Source organism: Nicotiana tomentosiformis, chromosome 6 (genome assembly GCF_000390325.3).
Source record: "Nicotiana tomentosiformis chromosome 6, ASM39032v3, whole genome shotgun sequence".
Lineage (NCBI taxonomy): Eukaryota > Viridiplantae > Streptophyta > Magnoliopsida > Solanales > Solanaceae > Nicotiana > Nicotiana tomentosiformis.
The window spans coordinates 114,854,666-114,878,231 of NC_090817.1; the positions used below are offsets into that span (position 1 = coordinate 114,854,666).

At 40.2% G+C, this 23,566-nt stretch overlaps 1 protein-coding gene across 1 annotated transcript; it reads right to left on the bottom strand.

Moving 5' to 3' along the window:
• Positions 1 to 18,603: 18,603 nt before the first annotated feature.
• Positions 18,604 to 19,691, bottom strand: LOC104085761 (glycine-rich cell wall structural protein 1.0-like). Its single transcript, XM_009589883.3, has one exon. It carries the CDS (start codon positions 19,643 to 19,645, stop codon positions 18,800 to 18,802), a length of 846 nt encoding a protein of 281 aa, XP_009588178.2. The 5' UTR covers positions 19,646 to 19,691; the 3' UTR covers positions 18,604 to 18,799.
• Between the last annotated feature and the right edge of the window lie 3,875 nt (positions 19,692 to 23,566).

Here is a 23,566-nt window from a genome sequence, read left to right on the forward strand (position 1 = left end):
CCTAAAGAATAAACTCACGCAGACCATCTACATTAGGCACACATAGCCTGCCATGCTTTCTCAATGCGCCATCATCCCCAGTAGTGACCTCCTTAGCATCACCGTGCTAGATCATGTCCTTAAGGACAAGCAGGTGGGGGTCATCATACTGACGCTCTCTGATACGATCATAAAGAGAAGACCGAGATACCACACAAGCCAACACTCGACTTGGCTCAGAAATATCCAATCTCACAAACTAGTTGGCTAAGGCCTGAACATCCAATGCTAAGGCTCTCTCTGCTGCTGGAAGATATGCTAAACTCCCCAAACTCTCTGTCCGGTGACTCAAAGCATTGGCCACCACATTGGCCTTCCCCGGGTGGTACAAAATGGTGATATCATAGTCCTTAAGTAGCTCCAACCACCTCTGCTAACGCAAATTAAGATCTTTTTGCTAGAATAGATGCTGCAAACTCTGATGATCGGTGTAAATCTCACAAGGAACACCGTACAAATAGTGGCACCAAATCTTCAGTGCATGAACAATAGCTGCTAACTCAAGGTCGTGGACAGGATAGTTCTTCTCATGCACCTTCGGTTGTCTAGACGCGTAGGCAATCACCCTACCGTCCTGCATCAACACCGCGCCAAGACCAATCTGCGACTTATCACAATATACAGTGTAGGACCCCAAACCTGAAGGCAATACCAAAACTGGGGCTATAGTCAAAGCTGTCTTGAGCTTCTAAAAGCTCTCCTCACACTCCTCTGTCCACCTGAACGGAGCACCCTTCTGGGTCAGCCTGGTCATAGGTGCTGCAATAGATGAGAATCCCTTTACAAAACGACAGTAATACCCCGCCAAACCAAGAAAACTGCGGAACTCCGTAGCTGATGACGGTCTAGGCCAACTCTGCACTGCCTCCACATTCTTTTGATCTTCCTTGATCCCATCACTCGATACTACATGACCCAAGAATGCCACTGAGTCTAGCCAAAACTCACACTTCAAAAATTTTGCATACAACCTCTTTTCTCTCAGAGTCTGAAGCACAGTCCTCAGGTGCTGCTCATGATTCTCCCGAGTCCGGGAATACACCAGAATGTCGTTAATAAACACGATGATGAAGGAGTCAAGATAAGGCTGGAACACACTGTGCATCAAACATAAAGGTTGTTGGGGCATTGGTCAGCCCAAAAGACATAACAAGAAACTCATAGTGACCATATCGGGTCCTGAAAGCAGTCTTCGGGATATCTGGCTCCCGAATCTTCAACTGATGATAGCCTGAACGTAAGTCAATCTTGAAAAACACCCTGGCACCCTATCACTGATGAAATAAGTCATCAATACGAGGCAATGGATACCTGATCTTCACCGTAACTTTATTCAGCTTGCGATAATCAATACACATACGCATAGAATCATCCTTCTTCTTCACAAACAGGACCGAAGCACCCCCAAGGCGACATAATGGGTCGAATGAAGCCCTTATCAAGCAACTCCTACAACTGCTACTTCAACTCCTTCAACTCAGGAGGAGCTATACGGTATGGAGGAATAGAGATGAGCTGAGTTCCTGGTAATAAATCAATGTCGAAATCAATATCTCTGTCGGGCGGCATGCCCAAAAGATCAGCTTGAAACATATCTGGGAAATCCCTCACTACTGGAACTAACTCAACTGTAGGTGTATCAATATTGACATCTCTCACATAAGCTAAATACGCGTCACACCCCTTCTCAACCATTCGTTGAGCCTTAAGAAATGAAATAACTCTACGGAGAGTATACTCTAAGGTACCTCTCCACTCTAATCACGGTAAGCCTGGCATAGCTAGCATCACGGTCTTAGCGTGATAATCAAGAATAGAAAAATGGAGCGACAACCATTCCATGCCCAAGATAACATCAAAATCTACCATGTTGAGTAATAATAAATCGGCTCTAGTCTCAAAATCACTAAGAGCAATCAAACACGACTGATATACGCGGTCCACAACAAGAGAATCTCCCACAAGAGTAGACATATAAACATGGGAACTCAAAGAATCCTGAGATACGCCCAAATGTGGGGCAAAATAAAAGGACACATAGGAATACGTAGAGCCTGGGTCAAACAATACTGACGCATCTCTATGACAGACTGGAACAATACCTGTAATGATAGAGTAGGAAGCAACTGCCTATGCATGGGCCGAAAGAGAATAATACCTGGCCTGGCCTCCCTCTCTAGGGTAACCTTGGCCTCCTCGACCTCCACCTCGAGCTGGCTGAGCAAGTGGAGCGGTAGCTGGTGCTGGAATCATAGCCTGAGGACCCGGTGGAGCACGTGGTGGCTGAGAAGTCGGTGGAGGTGCACCCCTCCTAAGTCTGGGGCAATCCCTCACCATATGGCGAGTGTCGCCATACTCAAAACAACCATTCTAAGGGCGTGGATGTTGTGACTGACTCGGGCCAGGTCTGCTGGGATGGCCGCTAATAGCACCTCGAGCAGGAGGCACACTAAATACTAGCGGTGCATAATAAGGCTCTTGGGGCCTATAAGGGGCTGGAACACCACTGGCGACTGGAAGAGCTGAATGTATGGGGCGAATCACATAACCCCTACCATGGCGAGCTGTTGGGGCACGAGCTCCAGAATAATAACCAGTCTCTCGAGACCTCTTGGCCTCCATCTCCTCTTTGTCCCGAGCAAGCATGCCCTTCAATCTCCTAGTAATGCTCGCAACCTGCTGGTAAGAAATATCTATCTCCAGCTCCCTGACCATACTAATCCTGATACTGAGGTGGAGTCCCCCAATAAACCGACGAAACCTCTCTCGAACTGTGGCAACCAAGGGCGGTGTATGTCGGGCCAAATCACTAAAACGAACTGCATACTCTGACACAATCATAGCACCCTGGCGCACCTGCTCAAACTCTGCGCGCCATGCGTCCCTGAGGCTCTGAGGGACATACTCTTTCAAAAACATGTCTGAGAACTGAGTCGATGTAAGTGAAGCTGCCTCAACCGGACTACTCAACTCATAAGCACTCCACCACTGATAGGCTGCTCCTATAAGTTGGAAGGTGGTAAAAGAAACCCCAATCATCTCCACTACGCCCATAGTATAGAGAATACAATGACACTCCTCCAAAAAGCCCTGAGCATCCTCTATAGCCAATTCACTGAAGGTAGGTGGGTGGTACTTCTTGTACCTCTCAAGTCTGAGTTGCTCCGTCTCAGAAGCGGCTGTCCTAGTCTCGTGTTGAACCAGAGCTACCGGCTGCATAGGAATAAACTCTGGGGCCTGATCAACCTGGACCCTCTGCTCAGGAGTACGGGCTACGGGAGTCTGTGCCCCTCCCCCAACCTGAGATGTGGCGGGAGCTAGTGGAATCAATCTAGCCTAAGCTAAGGTGATGAACATGCTCATGAACTAGGCTAGAGTCTCCTAGAGGGCTGGTGCAGCAATAGGAACCTCTGGTGCCTGCCCTCCAACTGGAGCTGCTAGGGGCTTCTCTGTCGCAGCTCGCACGGGTGCTCTAGCTGCACCGCATGGTCATCCTCTACCCCGACCCCGGCCTTTGGTGGCTCTAACAAGCGGCACGGGTGCCTGGTCATCAGATCTCCCGGTACGGGTCCTCATTATCTGTGAGAAAGAATATAATAGAGAAATTTTAGAATTTGATGCCAATAACGGGATTTTAAACTTCTGTCTTTCTATTCTATCACAGATGGTAAGGACACGCACAGCCGGATCGGATGACCAGACACCCCTGCCCTCTGCTAGAGCCGAGATAGGACGAGGCCGGGGAGAGGCCGAGGACGTCCATGTAGTGCGGCCAGAGCACCTGCACGAGATGCCTGATACTGCCACCGGTAGCTCCAGTTGGAGAGCAGGCACCCGAGATGCCTCATACTGCCCCACCACTCTAGGAGACCTTCACCCAGTTTCTGAGCATGTTCGGCACTTTAGCTCAGGCAGGGTTAATCCCGCTTTCTCCTGCCACATCTGAGGCAGGGGAGGAGTCAACGCAGGCTCGATAGGTACATGAAGTACCACCCTCCTACTTTCAGCGGCTTGGCTTCAGAGGATGCCCAGGGTTTTCTTGAGCAGTGCCACCGTATCCTCCGTACTATGGGTATTGCGGAGTCTAGTGGGGTTGATTTCATTATATTCCAGCTTAAGGGAGCGGCTTATCAGTGGTGGCGAGCATATGCATTGGGTAGTCCGACCTAGGCAGCTTCACTCACTTGGACTTAGTTCTCAGATATGTTCTTGAAGGAGTTTGTTCCCAAAGTCTCAGAGATGCATGTCGTGCAGAGTTTGAGCAGTTGTGCTAGGGTTCAATGTCCGTGTCGGAGTATGCGATCCGGTTTAGTGATTTGGCTAGGCATGCACCAGCCTTGGTTGCTACTGTTAGAGAGCGAGTCTATCAATTTATCAAGGGACTCAACCCTGGTATCAGATTTAACATTGCCTGAGAGTTGGAGATGGACATCGCATACCAGCAGGTAGTGGCGATTGCTAGGAGATTGGAGGGTATGTAGGCCTGGGAGAGAGAGGAGAGGGAGGCCAAGAGGCCTCGAGATTCTGTCACATATAGTGGTGCCCGTGCCCTTGTAGCAGCTCGACAATGTTAGGGGCTATGTGAGTCGCCCTATTCATTCAGCACTTCCAGCTTTCAGCAGTATTCCAGCCATTCCTAGGCCCCAGGCTCTCTATTATGCACCACCATTGTCTAGTGCACCTCCTGCACGAGGTGCTTTCAGTGGTCAGTCCAGCCGATTAGGCCCGAGCCAGCCACAACAGCCACATCCTCTGAGAGTTTATTTTGAGTACGGTGACACTTGTCATATGGTGAGGGATTGCCACAGACTCAGGAGGGGTGCCCCTCCACCGACTAATCAGGCTCTGCGTATTCCATCGAGTCCTCAGACTTCTCAGTCCATGGTCGCCACACCAGTTGCCACTCCACTTGCACATCCAGCTAGAGGTGGAGGTCGGGCAGGCAGGGGTCGCCCTAGAGGGGGAGGCCAGGCTAGATATTATGCTCTTCCTGCTAAGATGGAGGCAGTTACATCCGACTCAGTTATCATAGGTATTGTTCTAGTCTATCATAGAGATGCATCATTAGTATTTGATCCAGGCTCCACTTATTCCTATGTGTCATCTTACTTGCTCCATATTTGGGTGTATCCCGTGATTCCTTGAGTTCTCTTGTCTTTGTGTCCACACATATGGGAGATTCCCTCATTGTTGATTATGTGTATCAGTTGTGTTTGGTTGTTCTTAGTGGCTTTGAGACCAGAGACGACTTATTGTTGTTCAATATGGTAGATTTTGATGTTATTTTGGGCATGGATTGGTTGTCACCCTATCATTCTATTCTTGATTGTCATGCCAAGACGGTGACATTGGCTATGCCAGGTCTACCACGGTTAAAGTAGAGGGGTACTTTAGATTATGTTCCTAGCATGGTTATCTCATTCCTAAAGGCTCAGCAGATGGTTGAGAAGGGGTGTGATGCATATCTAGCATATGTGAGAGATGTTAGTGTTAATACTCCTAACAATGAGTTAGTTTCGGAAGTGAAGGATTATCCAGATGTATTCCCGACGGATCTTTCGGGCATGCCGCCCGACAGGGATATCGACTTTGGTATTGAATTGTTACCGGGCACTCAGCCCATTTCTATTCCTCCATATTGTATGGCCCCATCAGAGTTGAATGAGTAAAAGGAGCATTTGCAGAAGTTGTTGGATAAATGTTTCATTCGGCCTAGTGTATCACCTTGGGGTGCTCCGGTTTTGTTTGTAAAAAAGAAGGATGGTTCTATGCATATGTGCATTGATTATCGCCAGTTGAACAACATTACATTGAAGAACAGGTATCCATTGCCACGTATTGATGACCTATTTGATCAGCTACAGGGTGCCAGAGTGTTCTCCAAGATTGACTTGCGTTCAGGCTATCATCAGTTGAAGATTCCGGAGCCAGATATCTCGAAGACTGCCTTCAGGACTCGTTATGGTCATTATGAGTTTCTTGTGATGTCTTTTGGGTTGACCAATGCTCCAACAACATTTATGCACTTGATGAACAGTGTATTTTGGCCCTATCTTGACTCATTCATCATTGTATTTATTGACAACATTCTGGTGTAGTCCCAGAGCCGGGAGGATCATGAGGAGCACCTGAGGACTGTGCTTCAGACTTTGAGAGAAAAGAAGTTATATGCAAAATTTTCAAAGTGTGAATTCTGGCTTGATTCGGTGGCATTTTTGGGTCATGTAGTGTCGAGTGAGGGGATCAAGGTAGATCCAAAAAAGATTGAAGCAGTACAGAGTTGGCCCAAACTGTCTTCGGCAACAGAGATCTCGAGGTTTCTTGGTTTGGTGTGGTATTACCGTCGATTTGTAGAGGGTTTCTCGTCTATTGCAACGCCAATGACCAGATTGACCCAGAAGGGTGCTCCATTCAGGTGGACTGAGGAGTTTGAGGAGAGGTTTCAAAAGCTCAAAACAGCTTTGACTATAGCCCGAGTGTTGGTGTTTTCTTCGGGTTCAGGGTCTTATACTATGTATTGTGATGTGTCGCGTATTAGTCTCGGCGCAGTGTTGATGCAGGATGGTAGAGTGATTGCCTACGTATCTAGACAACTGAAGGTGCATGAGAAGAACTATCTTGTCCGCGACCTCGAGTTAGCAACTATTTTTCATACCTTGAAGATCTGGTGACACTATTTGTACGGTGTCCCTTGTGAGGTCTACACCGACCACCGGAGTCTACAACATTTGTTCAATCATAAGGATTTTAACTTGCGACAACGGAGGTGGTTAGAGTTGCTTAAGGAAATCACTAGAAGTTATGCAGTGTGATAAAATGAGCTAAAATGTAGGGTGCTATTTCAGAAAAAATAATTATCAAAACTAAATATAAAGGCTCCCGCGATGGTATAAAGAAAAAACTGTGAGTTACTTTTATAATTTGGGACTACGAGGTGGTACCTCAGTAGTGGCATGTGTTGATCTTTCTTTATTTGCTATATTTGCCTTGGTTGTTTGTTTCCTTAAGGTGTAAATCCTTCTTTCCTTCTGTGTTGTATTAACTGTCTTGGTTCTGTGTTGTTAACTTTCTGTAAATTCCTTATTTGTTTCATTTCCCTTGTCATTATCATTATATCTTTCGTCTTGTTTCTTATTATCTCGAGTAGGGCCTTGACCTGACCTCCTCACTACTCTACCGATATTAGGCTTGGCACTTACTGGGTACCATTGTGGTGCACTCATACTATGCTTCTGCACATCTTTTTGTACAGATTCAGGTACTTTCTATCAGTCCCGACATTAGTGAGCTGAGGTTGCTTTGGAGACTTCAAGGTACACTTGCCCGCGTCCGCAGGCCTCAGAGTCCCCTTCTATCTTGTTTTTCCTTATTTCATTACACTATTATAGACAGTGATGTATAGAAATAGTTCAGCACTGTTACTTAGAGCTTGTGACTTATATTTCACCATGTTTTGGGAGTTGTACATATTGAGTTATAGATCTTATTTATTTAGTTGCTGTAGTTTTGAGATTTTAAGTTTTTATTTCAATTATTCTGCATGTTGTTAGGCTTACCTAGTCTTAGAGACTAGGTGTTGTCACGACATCCTACGGAGGAAACTTGGGATCGTGACAACTTTCAACACATTTTTCAATAATTTGAAGTTCATTCCCCGTCCCTGTCTCATTTTCCATCTATGAAAACAAAATAATTCCAAGTAAAATCAGATGTGAAAGAACAGAAGATGAAAGCGACATAAAAGACAAAACATAAAGCCAAATCGATACATACACCCAAAAATTGGAAAAAGACAAAGCATGAAAGTTCAAAACAAAAGACACAAAAATAAAAGAGAACAAACACCTCTGTTTTTATTTCTTCCGTGAAATAAAAGGTGCAAAAAACCACCTTTAAGATCTAAGAAAGAAGGAGAAAGCAACCATGGAACCAATAATAATTAAATGTTAGAGAGAGACGTTAGTCTTACCGTCAATTTGGGTTGTGCGTCGTCTGGTCGTGATTGGGAATGGGAATCGAACAGAGAGTTGGAGTCTTGTAGAAGAGAGGTGGAACAACGAAGTGTGAGAGAGAGAGTATCGATATAACCTAAGTGGCTAAGTCTGAAAAATGAAATAAGAAAGAAGACCTAACCCTAATATTTTAGTCTAGTATTTATATAGATCCATATAATTTCAGATTTCTGGTCGGATTGGATTAAAACTATACCAATCCAAATCCAATACGGATATCCAAACTTTTAAATAATATAATCCATATCCAATCCAAATATCTGAAATCCGAAAAGAGTGGATCAGTTCGAATTTTCAGATATCCGATCTAAATGCACAACCCTAATCTGGTATATTCAGCTTGGGCCTTGTACAAGTTTTTCTTATTAACATTATTTTTGTTGTTCTCATATTCATGCTCTAACCTACATATCTCCAACTCCATTTGTTTGACTGAAGTGAAGACATCTCCGACGGACTCTTTGGACCATTTGCTAAGACCTCTGGCTACAGCTTTCAGCTTTTGTTGTAGGATCCATTGGTCATTTCCCTGTACCTCATTATTCCATATGCTTTCAATTAAGGAAATATAGTCACTCTTCTTTATCTAGAAATTAAGGAACTTAAAGTATTTGATAGCTTCAGTATTCTCATTTCCAAACTTTAAAGTGATGAGACTGTGGTCTGACCCTGGTTTTAGCATGATGGTCAACTCTATTGATTTGCAAGACCTCAGCCCAATCCTCATTAATAAATAACCTGTCCAGCCTTGTGCCGATTCTTTTTCTTTTTCTGCTGCCATTGCACCATGTAAAATGATTCTCTGTGTAGCCTAGATCAGACATTCCACAGTCATCCATACAGGTAATAAAGTCAGTACTTTTACTAAGAGTGTGAAGTGTGCCTCATTTCTTCTCCTCTGCATCCGTAATTGAGTTAAAGTCGCCAAGGATGGTCCATGGACCATTAACTCTGTTTCTCATGGTTCTCAATTTATTTCACAATTTCCTTCCTTTCACTGCTTTGTTCCTAGCATACACTGTTGTGATCCATTAGGTATGTTTACCACTATTGATCTTCAAAGTAATCTATTGTCTGCAATTTTCGATGACATCACAGTCTAACTCACTACTTCAAAACCACCATAGCTTACTACATTTGTTAGTAACTGCTTGATCAAATCCTAGGTACCTTCTAAAATCTTTTAACTTATCAGAAAAGAGGAAAAGTTCCTGGAGAATGACCATATGAGCCTTATTAATTCTGATTAGTTTGGCTAATCTTTCACTCGCACCCTTCGAAATCATGCCCCTAATATTCTAATTAATGATGTTAATCATTAGGAAAGATTGGGGGTTTGTAAGTTTCCTTATTTATTTATTACTATTGGAGGTATTGGGATGACCTCCTTTACCTTTGTGATTCCTTTCTTGTGCCATCTGGGTGAAAGGCCTTGTCTTTGTATTACCTCCTCTGTTTCTTTGGCCACATGATCGTCTGGTTTCTTTGGAGCAGGTGCAAAAGCTTCAGCTAAACTATCTGCAACCTGTTAGTCTTCATCCTCACTTCCTCATATAGAGTTGTCAGCTACTTCCTTCTCAGTGGAGGCCTCCTGTGAATGTTCATTGTTAATGTCCTCTCCTGATTTATAGACTGAGTTGTTGTCTATGTCTGGGCCATGCTTAATGTTAAATTCCCCTAGTATGTGTTCAAGTGTTCCCAAGTCAATTATAATTTGGCCTCCTTTGTTTTGTATGCAAGTCGTATCAGTAGTGACTGGAGATAACATATGATGATTCGAGCTATCACTACTACTTTCGTGATTATTGATTTTAGCTTCCCGTTGAGCCTCGATCTTTTTACCATTGCCAATCATAGTTTCTCTTTCTCTATTTTCAGTGTTGATGTTTCCTTCCTTTTGTACAACTTCCATGATTTTCTCCTCTATTTCCCTTGGTTTTTGTTTGGTCCAAAGTCTGTTTTTAATCTTCAAACATTGGGTAGTCGACTTTTTTATTTTCTTTTTCTTGTTTCTGTTGTTATTCTTGATTGGATGAGTCCTTTTTCCCTGGTTAGTAATATTTACATAAGAGTTTCCTACAAGAGTGTCTTTGGCGGGTTCTTTTGCTTGAGAATTTCTATTTTTTAGAGTTGCTGGAGCATGTGGAGATTGCAATTGTTCTCTCTTCTTGTCTTCTTGCTTGGCGTTGGTGTTAGCATTTGAGCTCTCTGCATGGAAGGCTTTCTTTTTCTTGTTCCTATTATTTCTAACTTGAGTAAATCCATCATCTTTTTGGTTCTCATTGTGTTTTTGTGCCTTCGCTTTATTGGCCTTAATTCCTGCATCTCCAGAGTTGTGATTCCTCGCTCGGTCTTCATTTTCCTCGACATTTTCATTGTCCATGTCAGCTCTAGCTTGTTCCCTTTTTCTTGCCTTAACCTTGCACCTTTCAAAATCATGACCCTGCAATTTGCATGTTTACAGAAAGCTGGAACTCCCTCGTACTCTATTTTTTTTATCTCTACCCTTCAGACCTGAAGTATCTTCTTCAATACCCACGAAGACAGAATCCGGTAGAGGTTTCATCAAGTTCACTTCGACCCTAACTTTAGCCATGTGGGGTCTGGTTCACGCAATGGTGTCTATGTCCTCGTTCATTAGAGTTCCAATTTGTTCTAATACTTGTCTTAAATAGTCCCATTTAAATACATGAATTTTGGCAATAGAACCCATATAGGGGCCAGAGATGTTTCTTCATTGGGGTCGAAATCGGGGGACCATTTGAACATTTGTGTCACGACCCAAACCGCAGGGCCGTGACGGGCACCCAGTGCCTTACACAACCGAGTACCAACGTAACATATCTTTCTTATCATACCGTTATGGATAAGTGGGCCATAAGGGCCGTCATGAGATAACGAGTATAAAACATAAGGGAATACTAGATATAGGACGACCCAACATGATATAGAAACTTATACATGTGACATACGAGCCTATAAGGCTGACATGATCATTTGTATACTCAAAACATAAGCCGATAAGGCCATATAAGTACCCATATACATGATATTTGTGTACAAGCCTCTAAGAGTAAATAAATGTCATAAAGGTCGGGACAGGCCCCCGCCATACCAATCAATATATATTCAAATCATACTGACCAAATAGGCAACTCCGGAGCAAGTGGAGTGCACAAACACCTTCCGCTGAGGTGATAGCCTACTAGGAGAACTCTCAACCTATCTATCGGGACCTGCGGGCATGAAACATAGTGTCCCCAGACAAAAGGGACGTTAGTACAAATAAAGTACCTAGTATGTAAGGCATGAAAATAGTATATAAAAGACATGAAATAAACATGGAGTAAAGAACTCAACTTGTAATTCCAAATAGCTCTGTGAATCACAAAAAATTTATAATATCATGCATGTGCGTATAAATGTCATACCATGCATAGGTATATGCGTACATAACATCATCAAGCCTCTGAGGGCATCCCAACATATCATCTCAGCCAATGTGGGCGAAATCATCAACGTATACCAGCTGATTAGGTGGTGGTGCGTATATAATGCCATAACCTTTCCCCAAACCCGATATACATGTAATATTATATAACACCATCTAGTAATGGGTTAATATTAGTACATATATAAATGAATGCAATGCATGAGAAGTAAGTCAATAAGATTTCTCGGAATGTCATAAAATCATTATGCCTTCGATTAATATCATGAAATAAACTTTATCAACTTACGTATTTTCTGAGACCCATGAACAGACGATAGAATAATAGGACACATGGGGAATTAAGAACATAAGAACCCCTAGTACTTTTAATAATAGAATCATTTGTGAAAGTTGTGTGCTTGCTCGTTTCGTTGTATCATATGGATCATACCAAATGGAAAGAAGGGACATCCTTAACATACCTCAAGTCGTCAATGCAACTCAACAACAAGCTTATGACAACTAGCGCGCCAACCCTATAACAAAGAAATATGTGTACAACTTAGATGGCGGTGGTATATCACGTATATAAAATGATAGCTCGATTCTAAAACAAAACGGGCAGCATTTTCCCTGATTTCACTGCTCCTTCAAGCCTACTATAGGCGATATACAAACACAATATAATCAGAAACTCAAAAACAAGCCAACTACAATTCGGGGCCTTCAATACAACAAAACCCCCAAATATACCATAACACACCCAATCAATAAGTTATCAATTAACCTGAAATTGTAACAACGAGCGACCAACCTACTACCCTACCACATGTGGCATTTCTACACACCCTTCATCCTTCCAAACTCCATAAATCTACAGAACAATAGGCCAACATGAGGGGACTACAAAATAGTCCACTAAAAGTGAAATAAATCGAACTCACGACTTCCGATTACCCTCTCGTGAGTTCTAAATATTAGAAAATAAATTTATCAACCTTATTTGATATATAAAAGCTTAAATACAGAAAGTAGACGTTTTCCTAACTATGAAGTACCTTCCAAAATACAAACTACAAAGAAAAAGAGAGGTGATATAGCGATACTTACGTCGTAGGGATCGTTCGAATGTTATCGCTTCTTGATTTCGTACCCAGGATGCTAATATCCTTTGAAACCCTAGAAGAGAGCTTATGGATATGTTTATGGATGTTACCAGGTCGTGTTCTATGGTAAAATGAAGATAAACACGGCCTAAGTCCTATATATATCAAGTTTGGAAAAGTCAAAGAGGTGCTAGCTTGGCACCCTCTCATTGGCCCATCTTCCGATGTTTATATCTTTTTATCCGGATATCATATGAAAGAACAGTTAAGAGCGTTGGAAACTAAATTTCAAGACCTTTAATTTTGTATATAATATGTTCCAAAAGAGACCCCATATAACACACAAAATCTATTGCTCAAAAAGCTCTGTTACAAGGCAAATCCTTTGTCGGTTTTTCTGCAACTTAAATCTGACTTTTCCCAAACTTTATATTTTCTATCCAAACATCATATATAGTCATATTATGACTTTAAACCTATTTAAATCATAATTAACAAGTCTCATATTTGTTATACGTCACCTTGGGACGCACAGGGTGTAACAATTTGCATTAGGGATCCAGTGATTACCATGAAATATTGGAAATGGGCAGTGTCAAAGTCTGATTCATTGTAAATTCAATGAAAACATGTCTACAGTTATAAGACCCAATTATTACCTTTCCTTTCAGAGGGATTTTCTCTATGAAATGTACCCAAATAGTTTCAATTTTGGGTCTGCCCATTGTGAATTTTCCGACCAGCGTCCATTTGCAATCCTCCGCTGTCACCCCATAGTAGTTGGAGGCTTTCAAGATGACTGTCGGTTTGCCGTTGTGGGTCATTTGCCTTGCAACGACAGTGTTGGTGGTAGTTGTGTTGCTAAAGCTGGAGGTCCCAATTACAACAGTAGAGTATGAGGTTTTTGGGTCAGGTGTACCCACCAGTGGCCTTATGTCTGTAGGAGGATCCTTTAGTTGTGTGATACGTGCCAGGTGGTCGGCCGAAATTGGTTTCATAAGGCGTCACGTGAGTTCACACCTTAGCTGTTGAAGATGTTACCGTTGAGAGAGATTTTAAGAGAGAGAATTTTTTGTTAGTCATTTGTTAACTTCCTTCCAATGCCTTGTTGTGCAATACTATGGGGTGCTTGAACTCGATACCATTGGTTATGCAATAATGGTTATCTTCGTTGGGATGTCAGCAAGTTAGATAGCTCCAAGGGTGAAGCCTACCACACCCCTTGATGGTAATAGATACATGATATATGTTTGCGAATAGATGTTGCAAGTTACCTACCTCATTTTTCAGGTTGCTATTTTTCACTTAATGTGAAAAGTCACCTATAATTATCTTTTAGGTAATCTAATAGCGTATAATATTTTTGCATTGTTAGCATAAAATTTAAAATATTTTACCTATGCAGACTACTTTAAAAGAAATTTCTTAAAAGAGCGGGGACTTTTTACAATTATTTAACCCCTCCCTTTATGTTTTGCAAGATGCTTGCAGGTGTATTATTTATATATAACTTCGGTTAATTTGTTGTCTATTGATGACCAGCCAAAAAATGCATATATTTAACGATTATTGCCTCATGTTCTAGTACTTTTAATCACCTTTTGAGTATTAATTATATTATTTTATACTTAATATTATATTTTAATTGTGTAGGAATAAAAAGGTGTGAAGATGAAGATATTTGGAGCAAAATTGAATAAAACGCAAAAGAAAAAGAAAGAAAAATTAAAATAATTAAATAGGAAAAGACGGGGGAGGGGGGGGGGAACCCTTTGGTGTTTTTCCCCCCAAGTGTAAGACAAAGAAAAGGAAAATGCAATTCAAAGAGTGAAAATCGCAAAACGTATTGGGATATTTCGGCCGAGACAAGGTTATTTCGGCCCTACACGGCCTCAACTCGTAACAAAGGGGTTCTAAACCTAAGGTAGAGCACGGAGCTTCCGTGAAGGCCGAGTTTCATCTTTTTTTCTATCAAACTTAGTAAATTTTATGTTTCTTTGTATGATTTGTTATTTGGCTACCATGTCTATGTGGAGCTAAAATTCACGTTACAGGGTTGTGGTTCTTTCATGACTATTGTTATCCAAATATTGATTTTGCATTCTTGATTTATCGTATTAGTTTATTTATTCAATCTTGCGCATAATTATTTAATTGCTTGATCACCAATTGAATACTATCTACGAATCTAGAGTTGAACTCGAAATTGAGAATTTTACATTACACATAGGATTGAGTAGAGCAAGTTCTTGAACCCGGATATCGGGGAATGAATTCGCGGTTGGGATAGACATATGCTAATTGCCTTGCTTGGTTATTATACGGGAAATATGAATGCATTCTTGTTGATTCTAAGTCTATAGACATATACTAGTTAGGTTAGTTTGAATAGGCGAGTAAGAAAAATTTAATTAGTCAATTAAATTGAAGAATAAAATAGGATTGTTAGATAGCCCATGAACCTAGATCGTTTTTATCACATTGATAATATAAAAAATTGTTCTTCCTCTGTTTAAAGTTTATTAGATATTTTATTTTTAGTTTAATTAGCTTAGTAACATCACTTTGGGGTGAATCCTTATTTAGATAATTAGGACTTCCTAATTTGGTTAATAGTTGATAACAAGTCCTCGTGGGTTCGACACTTTATCTTATCACTTTATTACTTGATGACTGCGTATACTTGTGTGTGCGTTTGGCCGTAATAAATTTTTGGCGTCGTTGCCGGGGACTTGAAAATTAATTATTTTTTTAGAATAGACTTTTACTTTTATCTTTACAATTTTTTTTTTCTTTTGGTAAATATTTTTATTTTTATAACTATTTGATTTTTCTCTTAGTGTGTTTTTAGTTCTCTCAGCATGATATCTGGGGATGAAATATACGGAGGTAAGATTATTGATAAAGATGCTTGGTTGATGGAAGACTTTTATGGCCCATATTTTTGGACTTGTCATGTCTTGACCTCTTGGAAATCTGAATTTGAATATGGGAGTAAGGATTGGTATTGAGACGGATATTCTCGATTAAGGGAATATCGGAACGACGTTGTCTTCTAAAAATATTGGTGAGTGATTGGTCTAAGGAGAGAGTTGATCTTGCACATAAAATTAACAATTTTAGCTTGGCTGTACATAACTGATGCAAATTTGAGTGCAAAGTTTAATGCGTGTAACGTCCAACAATTTAATGATAAGTTATGTCAAGCTGAAAAAAATCTTCTAGCCCAAATTGAGGAGCTAGAACGAGAATACCAATCATTAGACCATATTTTTCTTGAAAATGTAATGTTGAGAAGAGCGCTCTAGAGTCATATGAGAGAGTAGATAACATTACTTTGGGAGACTTTTTTTTTTTTTTTTGGTTTTTTACTTAAAATTCACCTTCACGGTGGGGGTTTAGGCATAACCCCAAACCTGTATATTAGCATTCTTAATGAGAACATATGAAGAAGGGGGATATAAAACCTTACCTCTCCATCTACATCAAGTAAGTTAGGCATGCCTAACTTTATACATATTTTTAATGATAAAAATATACATGTTATCTCCACATCATGTACTGTAAAATTTTTAAGAACAAAGAAAGATCCTAGTGCAAATACAACTAGGTTAAAGAAGTTAAATTTTCAAAAACAATTGGGAGAACAGTTCCCATTTACAATTGAGCGTAGACATAACCTTACAAGAAATTTTCTTTCCTTTGTCTTCTGATCCTAAAATTAGGCATCTGGATTTGATCCTTCCTTGAGCAACCTCTAGCATCCCTTGGAAGGTCTTTCCAGTTATAGAAAAAACAGCATCTCCATTTTGCATGTTATTCGCAGCTTTAGCAAGAGCATCTGCTACAAAGTTTGCTTCTTTGTAACAATGTTGGATTTTGTATTGGTGAATTTGAAAACTATTCTTAATCTCCTCCACCCATTGAGATAATTTCCAAGGAATTCCATTCTTGTTAGTTAGAATCTTTACCACCAGTAGTGAATCTAACTCCAAAATGATGTTACAATATCCCTGTTGATTGCACCAGTTAACCACAAATAAAGCAGCCTGAATCTCGGCTTGATTGTTAGTGCAGAAATAGAGCTTTTTAGAAAAAGCCATAATTAAGTCTCCATTTCTATTCCTTACAATGCCTCTTATACTTGTTGTTTGATTTCTTGGACTACTGCTCCCATCTGTATTAACTTTAATACAGCTACTTGGATGTTTCTCCCATGTGACTGGTTTAATAGTTAAAGAAGGTCTTCTACTGTCTAGTTCTTTGCAAAGAGTATACCAGTTCCATTTCAAATCAATTTGTGCTCCAACTTTCTTCAAGTGTATCTTTAGATGGAAGAGAATTTCATTGCATATTCTCTCTATAGTTGGATATCCTCTGCCATATCTTGCTCCACATCTAGCTTTCCAGATTTTCCAGCAGATGTAAACTGGTGTTATGTGATACAAAGTCCTAATATAAAAATTTGAGGTTGTCTGATTCTTCCATGTGAGTATTTTTATATAGAGGCTTTGGGGATTTGAATGAAAACCTAAAGCCTTGGAGAAGAAAGTCCATACTGCTCTAGCTTTAGGACTAGTTTTGAAAACATGTTCAATAGTCTCTTCTTGTGGTTGTCTGCAGCAAGAACACTTAGAATCTAGACATTCCCAAATCTGAAAATAATTTCATCAACTGGAATTTTTTTCTTCTAGATCCTCCACATTGAGAATGAGATTTTGAAAGGTATGTGTTTAATCCAAGTATCCTTCCATATTTGATGTTGTCCACCTCTTTGTCTTAGAAGATCAAAGGCAGTTGAGCAAGAGAAAAGACCATAAACAGTCTCTATATTGCTTTATCCTTTCCTTGAGTATTTTCAATTTTGATTTCTCTGATGTGCTGAACCATATTGGTAGGAAGCAATAATTCAAGGAATTTAATATTCCATGCTCCTTCTGTAATACAATCTTCCACCAAAATATTGCTAGGGTTTTGAATATGTAGCAATTATGTTGGACTTTACACAATTGTCCCACCAAAAGGAGAGGTTTCCTTGTTGGACTTTACACAAGATATGAGGCTCCACCTTATTTCTAATCTCCATCAGCTCCCTCCAACAACTAAAATCAGCATATTATTTTTTCTTGGCTACCGGATGACTTCTCTGGCAAAATATATTGACCATGAATTTGGACCATAGATTATCGTGAGTCCTCAACCTCCTCCACCTTTTAGCAGTAAAGGTCTTGGCTATATCCTCCAAACTTCTGAAACCAGCACCTCCCTCTGCAGTTGGGAAACACAGCTTGTTTCAAGCGCTCCAATGGTACTTTTTATTGGAGTCATTATACCCCCAAAAGAAATCTGCAAATTAATTTTCCAATTGATTTAGAATAGCTTTTGGAGGAGAAATTGCAGCCATTATATGCAAAGACTGGGATTGTAATGCATGTTTAATCAGTGTAGCCCTTCCTCCAACGGATAATAATCTACCCTGCCATCCCTGAATTTTATGCAGAAGTCTAGTAGCCATGTCTGCAAAGAAACTAATCTTCTTCCTTCTACAATATATAGAACAACCAAGATATTTGAAAGAAAAGTGATGGTGCTTGTAACCCGTCACTCTCTGATTCTATCCCTTATAGATTGAGAGGTGTGAGTAGGGGTGAGAAAGAAACTTTTTTCCTTGCTAATTTCCTGGCCTGAGGCCTGTTCATATTGTTGCAACTTTTTCATAATAATTTTTATTGACCTCTTTTGACAAGAGGAAAAGATGACTATATTATCAGCATAGCAAAGATGGTTAACTTGAGGACCTTTCTTACTCATAGAAAAACTCACATAAACTTTCTTTTCATGTAGGCAATTAAGATAATTTGAAAGAGCTTCAGCGGCTATGATAAAGAGAGATGGTGAGAGTGGATCACCCTAATTTAGGCCCCTAGTAGAGTGGAAGAAACCGTGTCTAGAGCCATTGATTAGAAGAGAGACTCATACTTAAATTAATTTGTCAATCTTGCACGCTGCCGAATTTTGAAGTTTTCAGATTTTTAGTGATAAGTGAGCCATCATATTATATGAGTATATTGACAGTACAAGGTCTGTCCATTTTTGGTTTCTTAACACTAAGGGCAGCAAAGATTTAACTTGTTAAATCGTTCTATTTAATATTTTTTCTTGCCAATTCCCGTGTGATCGTCCTTGCAAATGGTGATTAGAATGAGCAATCAAGGGGCGTAGCCACCACCGTGTCCACCACCTTCACCACCTCCAGCACCTCCTCCATATCCACCAGCATGCTCACCTCCTCCAGCGTAAGCTCCACCTCCACCGGCACCACTACCGCCACCACCGCCTCCATATGCTCCGCCATGTGCTCCTCCTGCACCACCACCGGCTCCTCCTCCACTACCGTATCCACCAGCTGCTGCTCCCCCTGCTCCTCCAGCATAAACACCACCGCCACCACCTCCACCACCATATCCACCTCCTGGTGCCCCACCAGCACCATAGCCGCCACCACTGCCTCCTCCTGCGCCTTCAGCATATCCACCACCATGTACTCCACCTGCAGCTGCTCCGCCGCCACCACTGCCCCCACCACCTCCAGCACCATAACCACCACCAGGTGCTCCTCCAGCACCATATCCGCTACCACCACCTTTACCACCACCACTTGCATGTCCAGCATCGTGTCCTCCACCAGCATAGCCACCTCCTGCTCCACTTCCACCACCACCTCCTCCAGCATATCCAGCACCATGCTCTCCTCCAGCTGCATAGCCAGAACCACCACCGGCTCCGCCTCCACTGCCACCTCCGCTGGCATAACCATGGTCACCTGCAGCTCCATATCCACCACCTCCACCGGAACCTCCTCCACCACCACCAGCATAGCCTCCAGCAGCAACACCACCACCAGCACCACCACCAATGCCATGGCCTGCACCATAGGCGCCTATCTCACCCCCAACACCTACATGATCATAAGTGAGGAGTGTTCTAGCAGCTGAACATATTCCTATACCCAACAACAGAAAGAAAACAATGTTAACAACTTTAAGCTTCGCCATTGCAATGTAGTTGAATGCTACAAAATCGACTTGGGATAGAATGCAAGAATCGGAGGCTATTTATAGATGTAGAAACGCGTCTATATGCACAAATCACATGCAAAAGAACAAAAGGAAACTCCTTTTGTCCCTACAATTAAGTGGTCCACTTCACTAACATCCTCACGGAATTGACATCATTTCGTCTTAATTCAATCTCTACTCCAAGTAGACCAGCTAGTGTGCTTGTGCTGTCTCCCATATTCGTTAAGTATACAGTATAAATATTTCTTAATTCTTTATTTTTGATATATCTTGTAGTTGGAAGCCCGACTCAGTTTCCTGAATTCCTTCCAAACTAATTATATATTTTAGTTCCACTTAATCGAAACGGTTCTTTATGTTTAATATACTTTATTTTGTGTCACGCTCTCTAATTTTGAATTGCAAAAATGTGATGCGTTATTGAATTAGGCCGATTAAGATTAGAGTTCTTATTCAACCGGGGCTTGCTAATTTTTGAGCTTTTATGAATTTAACTTATATGCACTTGTAGTAAAAATATATTGCCCAATATTTACCCTAAATAAATTGATGCATGATACATTATTTGTTCAATCATTCGATATTCGAAGTGACTAGTCCGACTAGTTCAGATTTGCGACGGCATATTGATTACGCCCAATTATGCTTTATAAAAAGGACTAAGCGGTCGTTGCAAATATAATCCAGTTTACAAGTCCGGAGTAGAATCCCACAGGGAAATAACGTGTTAATTACACTAATATTTTTGCACGAATTCAAGTAATCAACGTTCAAAAATATTATAAAATAATTTGAGAGTTTACTAACAAAGATCAAAGTAATTAAAAATACAGTAATTTATAACTAACAAGGCAAATATTGTAGACAAGATTTGGAAAAGTCTAAGGTTATGATTTTCCCCATTGTCGGAATCTTCCCCGCTACGTTTCCTATAAATTCGCCTAAATATTTTTTACCGATCGTGAGTACTTTAAGTGTCGTAGCTCTATCTCGAGTAACTACTACAATTTACTAGACGTATTCTCTCGAACTACGCTAGCTGGCACTAATTTACCGCTCACGATGATCGCACCAAGGCTTCGTTTTCTCTAATCCCGCCTTTAAACCCTCCGTATCGATCTCTCAACTATGTTAGGAGTGGTGTTGTTCAACAACTTCCTTAATGTGCACTCTCTCTCGAGCAAGATACACACTAAATAGGCACAGTTAATTGAGAGCTCTTCAATTAACAATAATAAAAATATAGTTGAACAAGTAGAGAAAAATCAAAGGCAAATCTATATTAAACGCAGTAGAGAATCATCCTCCAATAGGTTCCATCAAACCTTAGATTAAAGAGTTTAGCTACTCATAAATACAACAACAATCAACATAATGTTTAAAAACATGAAACTACAAAGTAAAGAGATAAAGGAAGGAAAAACTAGTTTGATTCTTGCTCCATAGCGCTTGGCAGTCTATTTCTTCTCCAAAATCATGTCCAACCCTAGAATAACTCATTTGGGGAGTATTTATGTCAATCGCTCGGTCCAATTTCGGGTTTGGGTCTTTTAACCCACGACTTTAATTACCGTGCTATAGACCTCGCGAAACCTGGTCTATAGCGCTGTCGACCTGGCTATAGACCTCGCGAATCCTGGTCTATAGCGCGGTCTACCTGGCTATAGATCTCGCGAAGCCTGGTCTATAGAGCGGTTGACCTGGCTATAGACCTCGCAAAGCCTGTTCTATAGCACGGTCAACCTGACTATAGACCTTGTAAAGCCTGGTCTGTAGCACGGTTTGGATACTTGATGCTTTTGTGCTTTTTTCTTGTATTTTTGTCCTCTTTTTGTGCAATTTTCATTTGACGATTCTTTCCGACGTTCCTACACATAAAACAACACAATTTAGCTCAAATATCGCACAATAACTCATTAGACCAACAAAATATAGGGTAAGTAATGTGCTAAAGTAAAGCATTTTGGCATCACATCACCACTCCACACTTAAACGTTGCTCGTCCTCGAGTCAACCACCAATTCCTAGAGCACTTTTATTTTCTTTTAGCACATCCGAAGCACACCATACCTATGACTATGGTTGATAGAAACAATTAAATTTTAGCATATGTCTTCGACACACATTTGCCTTTACTTTATGCCATACTTCAAATCTTTATTCAATAAAAGGACAACATGTTTCTAACAATCCTAACCTCACAAACTGACTCAATATCACAATGCATTCATGGCTTGAACACTTAACATCATAGAGAAATCTAATAACGTCACATATCCCTTGCAAAATCATGTGCCCTCACAATAAGAACAAGAGAGTAAGTTGAATCCACACATTCAAATCAAATGCTCAAATATATTTTAAGGATTCTCATATATCAAAGAAATTCCTCACTTTCACAAAGAAGTCACATGCATGCACAAAGTACCATAAGCTTGCCCATTATGTAAACCTCTACTAATGTAGGCTTGCTCGATCCAAAATCAATTAGGACTTTTTATGGTTGTAATGTTGGCTTAAGGACGGGTAGGATAAATTTAAAAATAGTGACTAACCCTCCTAAACACTTTAACACATCACATAATTAAATTTAAGCGCAAATTCTTCAATCCATTTCAATTTCACAAACATTATCACCCCAAAACATATTTCCTCTTTCTTTAAGCATCACATTAATTCATATACACTAGCAAGGATAAGATATGTTTATTTTTCTTTGCTCCATTATTCTTTCAACAATACTTTTTTTTTACCCTTCCTGCTAGTGGTATATTCCTTACAATACAAGTACACATTTCTTTCTTTCATTGGTTTCACTCAAAATACACCCATGTTTCATCCTTACTTCTTTTACTGTTCATTTTATAATTAAAGTATTTTAAGAGGTAAAAGGATCAAAACAAGGGGTATAGGCTTGTAATGTGGTTGCCAAATAAAAGTTTATATGCTCAAAAGGGCTTACTAGGGATAATTTTTTTTAATTGTGGTAAGCATTAAGCTCAAACAAATCAAAGAAAGCCTAATGTCATTATTCAAACCGAGCAAAACCTAAAATTTCGCTTCAACTCACATGCCGGGCAAGTTCTGGACTCTAATTCAATGACAGAGACTATACAATTTCTCACCACACATGGCATATGACTCACTAAGGAAGGTTCCATTCCTATTCTCAAACAACTGTAAGTATTCACTGAGCCACAAAATATTAAGCATCAAACACAAAGTGACACAAGCCAAGAAAATGAGATATAGGCGTCAATAATTATGTTATTACTCAACAAGGCATAATAAATATTTTCAAACCATAGGGAAAGTACTACATATGCTAGAGCCTAAATATGCTACTATCAAATTAGTCAAAGGCGCCTAGCATTTTTTATTATTTCTTTTTCTTTTTTTATTCCCTAAATTCTATTCTAATCTAAAGACAAAACAAAACTACTACGCGGTTCAACTACATTCCGTGAAAAAGAACCGATGCACAAAGAAAAATCACGAGGGATTATTACTATCTACATATATATATATATATATATATATATATATATATATATATATATATATATATATATATATATATATATATATATTTGTTAGACTTAAGTCCCTCAAGAAAACTGCCTAAGAGATCCATCGTCGAGAAAAGTCCAGTCATTTTATTTTTTTTATATATTTTTTTAAAATATTAAATAAGGGTAAATAAGAAAATAAAATAACCATTAAACACACGAACTAATTAGTTTATCTAATATTTACAAATATCAGAGAATACCTTCCACCCCACACTTTGATCATGCGTTGTCCTTAATGCATATATAAATTCATAAACAAAATAAAACATGTAAGGTGGTTGGAAAAACTCCCTGATCAGACATCGTATTCGCCCTCATCGTCGAA